The 5,721-nt window shown below is 32.7% G+C and overlaps 1 protein-coding gene across 1 annotated transcript; it reads left to right on the plus strand.

The window, feature by feature from the left end:
• The first annotated feature begins 215 nt into the window (after positions 1-215).
• Positions 216-2,375, plus strand: LOC127132295 (benzyl alcohol O-benzoyltransferase). Its single transcript, XM_051061205.1, has 2 exons — positions 216-808; positions 1,277-2,375. The coding sequence occupies exons 1-2, from the start codon at positions 368-370 to the stop codon at positions 2,213-2,215; spliced, it is 1,380 nt and encodes a 459-aa protein (XP_050917162.1). The 5' UTR covers positions 216-367; the 3' UTR covers positions 2,216-2,375.
• The last annotated feature ends 3,346 nt before the right edge of the window (positions 2,376-5,721 follow it).

The following is a 5,721-nucleotide window of genomic DNA, read 5'->3' on the forward strand; positions in this document are numbered from 1 at the left end:
ATGAATTGAAGAAATTGATGTCAAAATAGTTTTTTTTTATAATATTAATAGCATAACATGTCTTCATCACCATTATTATAACACACAAACCAAACACAAACACTGATTTTTTCTTTTCTTCTTTCCAAAAGCATAACATGTCTTCATCACCATTATTATAACACACAAACCAAACACAAACACTGATTTTTTCTTTTCTTCTTTCCAAAAGCATAACATGTCTTCATCACCATTATTATTCACTGTGCGGAGGTGTAATGTGGAATCAACCCGCACGGATATATATAAACTCTTTTTGTAACGAGGCTTACGTCGAAGTGACACAAACATTCTGATATTTTTCTTTTCTTCTTTCCAATAGCATAACATGTCTTCATCACCATTATTATTCACTGTGCGGAGGTTCGAACCAGAGTTGGTGCTTCCGGCTACACCCACTCCTCGTGAAATTAAACTACTATCAGACATAGATGATCAACAAGGCTTACGTTTTAATATTCCTGTCATATTTATCTATAGCCACGAACCATCAATGGCTGGAAAAGATCCGGTTGAAGTTCTTAGAAATTCACTGTCACAAACACTTGTTTATTACTATCCACTTGCGGGAAGGATTAAAGAGGGTGTTGGACGCAAGTTGATGGTTGATTGTACTGGCGAAGGTGTCATGTTCATTGGAGCTGAAGCTGATGTAACACTAGATCAATTGGGTGACTCTCTCCACCCACCATTCCCTTGCTTCCAAGAACTTCTCTACGATGTTTCAGGCTCTGAACTAGTTATTGACAGTCCCATTCAACTCATACAGGTTTAATTATCAAGTTATTGTACAGCATAAAATTGCCAAGTATTCCTTTTGGAATCAACCCGCTCACTCATCCCATAGGATTCTCTGCATAACTATTAATTAATTATTATCTGAACAAGACTTAATAAAATTAATATTTAACCACAAAACCTTACATGTTTACCATTTATTTAACTTTTCCTATTTTACATAAATTTGTGAACCCCAATCCTTTTGTTACTGTATAAACTAAATGATTAATTACTAGCATTTTATTAATTAATGAGATTTTCTAACTAATTATAAAAATATATGTGAAATAAGAGATTAATAATATATATATATATATATATATATATATATATATATATATATATATATATATATATATATTGATTAATAAAATAATTAAAGCGGACAATGATATAATTATATATTTATTTAAATCATATATATATATAAAATAATATTTAATTAAAATAATTACAGGTGACACGTCTCAATTGTGGTGGTTTTATAGTGGCACTGAATTGGAACCATATCAGTGGTGATGCAACTGGTGTGAAACAATTCATGAATGCATGGGCAGAAATTGCTCGAGGAGCACGTCAACCTTCCATTCAACCTGTATGGAATAGGGAGCTTCTCATGGCAAGAGCCCCACCACGAATTACATGCAACCACCGTGAATACGAACAAATACTTCCACCGAATACCATCAAGGAAGAAGACATTACTACCATAGTCCATCAATCTTTCTTCTTTAAACTTTCAGACATAGCTAGAATTCGTCTCCTGATTCCATTTCACCTTAGTCAATGTACCACATTCGATCTTATCACTGCATGTTTTTGGTACTGTCGCACAAAAGCCTTACGGTTAGAGCCAGAAGAAGAAGTAAGAATGATGGTCATGGTCAATGCACATTCGAGGCTTATTGCTAAACATTCTTCATTTGTTGGGTATTACGGTAATTGTATTGCATTTCCTGCGGCTGTCACCACGGCAGGGAAACTTTGTGGAAACTCACTAGGTTATGCATTAGAGTTAATAAGAAAAATAAAAGATGAAGTTACAGAGGAATACATGCAGTCTGTAGCAGATTTTATGGTTATTAAAGAAAGGTGTTTATTTACAACTGCAAATTCTTGTATTATTTCAGATTTGACTCGAGCTAAAGCTAGAGAAGTGAATTTTGGATGGGGTGAAGGGGTGTATGGTGGAGTTGCACAAGGTGGGGCTGGTGCTTTTCCAGACCTAACTTTTATTGTTCCACATAAGAATGCAAAAGGAGAAGAATGTTTGATGTTACCAATTTGTTTGTCCTCTGAAGTTATGAAGAGGTTTGCAAAAGAGTTAGATGAGATACTTGGTAGCCAAAATCACCCTATCACGAGTGTTTCTAATTTTGTCAAATCTACCTTATAATGAGTGTTTTTCTTTTAATGATGGTTTCTTGAGGGTGGAGTTGTATTTTATTGCTTTGAATTTTTTTTGTATTGCTTGATTTTTGGTTGGTTTTATATGTTTTTTTTCTAGCGTTTTATTTTTGTGCTTTTTTCTGTGTTATTTATTAGTTTTTGTGGTATTCGCTTGGTAGTTTTTATTTTTAATGAAAAATAATATATTAATATCAAAGTGAAAAATATTGAAATATAAATAAAAATAACGTGCCTACAAGACTAGGAAGGATAAAAATAAAAATAAAATCAACAAAAAGAAAACTCCACAATTAGTTGAATAATAAAGAAAAACAAAAAAAAAGGGTTCCATAAGCTAAAGAACGACCCCTTATGATTCAAGTTAGAGAGTTGTTACCATCACCACCATCAATAAATCAAAATTCATCTTGAGAACAACAAAAAACACAAACCAAAAACATGTCTCAGGAGCAAGGCAAACACTAGATCCACTATTGGTTAATAGAGAAGATATTGTTCTGAAGCCAATATGAAAACGTGCATGAGTTCACTACTGGTCTACTTAAATATCATTTTTAGGCCAAAAAATACCCTTCTCTTTCACCTCTTTCACAATTTTTATAACACCACTAAAGATTATATCATTACGGGCTCTCCATATGGTCTAGACTACATCATGCTTGATCATAACAAAATCACTCTTATACTTGGCTACCACATAAAGAAAGGAAATACTAAAAAATATGTATGTGGTCACAAGGAAGAACCACCTACCAACCCAACCATTAGAAGATTGTATACCACAAAAATACTGCTAACTCATAAGTAACAAAAATATGAGAAGTCGACTCAATTGAATCCCCACAAAAAGGGAAAGATAGTTAATCACCATTTTTATCCAAGTTCTATCCATAGGAAAATCTATCTTGAAGAGGCTTCTAGGAGAACACTATTACTTTAGGGGAACCATGTTGTTTCATTTTAGGGGAAAGATCAAGTTCTCGGTTATAGGAGATGGAGAATAATCAACAAATTGAACATGATAGATAGAGATAATGGAGAAAAAACCATCTCTTGTATGCTTCCAACTCCACTTATCTCTATCCTAAGAGAGAATAACACCTTTGATCATAGAGAATATTTTCAAACACATGTACCTCTCTAAGAAAGAAAGGTCTCATCCGCATATGATCGCAAATCAGATCCCCATTTTCCACCTGATCGATCTCTTTTACAATCCCATTAAGTTTTTAGTTTTTTATGAATGTGACAAGAATATTTTACTAATTACTTATTGAAGAAGAAATATTATAAAGATCTATTTATAATCCATAAATATGTTGATGCAGAAAATTTCGAAAAGGTTAGTGATGTTGAATCAACAAAAGAAGCGTGTGAAATTCTGGAAAAATCATTTGGAGGCGCAAAAAGGTGAAACAAATTAGGTTACAAACTCACAAAAGAACGTATGAGTTTATTTAGATGGAAGACAATGAAAGCATAACTGATTTTTTCACTAGGGTTACGAAACTGGTGAATCAAATCAAGGTATGTGGAGAAATGTTGACATCAAGATCAGTTGTTTCAAAGGTCTTGAGTTAATTGGCTCAAAAGTTCAACCATGGGGTAGTAGGCATAGAAAAGTTGAAAGACTTATCAACATTTACAAAGGAAGAGCTTCAAGGGATGCTTGAATCTCATGAACAAAGAATGACTGAAAGAGCTGCAGACAGGTCGAAGAGTGATGTGGCTTTGCAGGAACAATTAACAAGAGAAACAAAAGGTAAAGGGAAGTTGTTTGACAATAGAGGTATATGAGCCTACAACAATTCGACTGGTCAAAATCAGCAAGAAAGAGGTTGGTATAATTAGATAAAGCTCTCATACCAGAGCAACCAAAGAGGTGGTGTTGCAGGTAGAGGAAGAGGCAGTGGTTGAAAACCTGACAAAAGTCGTTTTCAATGTTTCAATTGTCATAAGTATGATTACTACTCTAGTGATTGTCCTAAAAAATAAAAGAATCAAGGTAATGATGCAAAATATATGTTTCTCTCTCCTAAAAAGTAAAACCCTAAAACCTCTCAATTCCTCTCTTCATCATCTTCTTCAATTCTTCCTATAGGTTACTTTCTTTGTTCGTCCCCGTCTCAATATTGTAGTACTATGTGTCGCCGCCACCGTACTCCATCCTAATGTCTCCATACTATGTCTTGCAACTGCCTTACTTCATATCCACAAGTAATTTTTCATGTGATCAATTTTATTTTCTAATACTTATATTAGTGGATGAATTTAGGTTTACTTATTTGAAAAAAGAATTTCTGTTGTGAAATATTTGAATGGATTCCTTCCTTAGAGCTATGTTTCATGTTTTGACCAATATTTGTCTATTCTATGTAGCAAAACTAAAAAATTTGAGGGAGAAAAACTTAATATAGAGGTGTAACAAGGTGTGTTTTAGTTATAATTTAGTCTTAGTCTATTTGATGTAGTGATTTTGTTTGGTATTGAAAGGTAGTGGTAATATGCAGTGTTAGCGACTTTTTCTGTGTCATGTTTTGTGTCAGTAAAGAGATGTTTGATGAAAACATATGCTTCACATACAAGGAACTAATTTTCTTAACCTTTTTTTTATTGAAATTTATTACAATATTATTTAAAGTATATTATTTTTATAGTTCATGTTTTGCGTGTTTTATTGTTTTAGTCCTGTTACATTATATTATCCTGCAAAAGCCTGGAACACAATTTTAAATAAGAAATTTTTCACATCATAAAATTTTTCACTGAAATAACTGGTTAATTACTTACATAGTTTGAAGATTTGGTAAGGAACATATATTGAATGAGGATCCATCAAAGAGTTCTTCATAATCATAAAAAATCATCTGAAAATACATGCATCGTGTAAGCCCATTTTAATCAAAAATTTGAATTATGTGGTTAAAGAATAGTCAAAAACATAAATTTGTTCTTCTAACAAACATCAAACCATAGTTAAAGAAAAGTGTTGGGGGACAATAATATATACTATAATATATACCATAGTTTTGAACAAAAAAAACCTACATATTTATACTAGCCCTCAGTGTGTCTTGTCTCCTGTTCCAATGAAGTCCATTTCATATTTTTCCTTCTTGGTCCGTCTATCTTGCGGTGAGATCTCTAATGAATTATCCCACTGCAAAAGAGAAGGAAACGAAGAGTCAAGAACTAATACAGGACTCAGTTGTTGTAACTCAGTTATTTATCAGACATCTGCAGTAGCTCTTACCCTTTCCTGGATTGGTCGTTCACCTTATTTAACCTAATTAAACTATTCTCATTAATTAATTAATTCACATCCAATACAATTAATTAAATTAATAAAAATAAATAAATTTCCAATTTAACAAACCTCTGTGTTAGTGTTTGTGAAGAGACTACAAAAAAAAACTTAAACTAGTGGGGTAATTTAGCCGGGTGAAATTCACCTCACAAAAAAATGAGTGTTGCTGAGTGTCAATCATCTCA

This window comes from Lathyrus oleraceus, chromosome 3, assembly GCF_024323335.1.
Source record: "Lathyrus oleraceus cultivar Zhongwan6 chromosome 3, CAAS_Psat_ZW6_1.0, whole genome shotgun sequence".
Classification (NCBI taxonomy): domain Eukaryota; kingdom Viridiplantae; phylum Streptophyta; class Magnoliopsida; order Fabales; family Fabaceae; genus Lathyrus; species Lathyrus oleraceus.

What these genes read in the sequence shown, in the direction of transcription:
- LOC127132295 (XM_051061205.1), top strand. Translation starts at nt 368, where the DNA reads ATGTCTTCATCACCATTATTATTCACTGTGCGGAGGTTCGAACCAGAG. An exon ending in GTCCCATTCAACTCATACAG is followed by an intron (nt 809 to 1,276) that starts GTTTAATTATCA and finishes AAATAATTACAG; the next exon opens with GTGACACGTCTCAATTGTGG.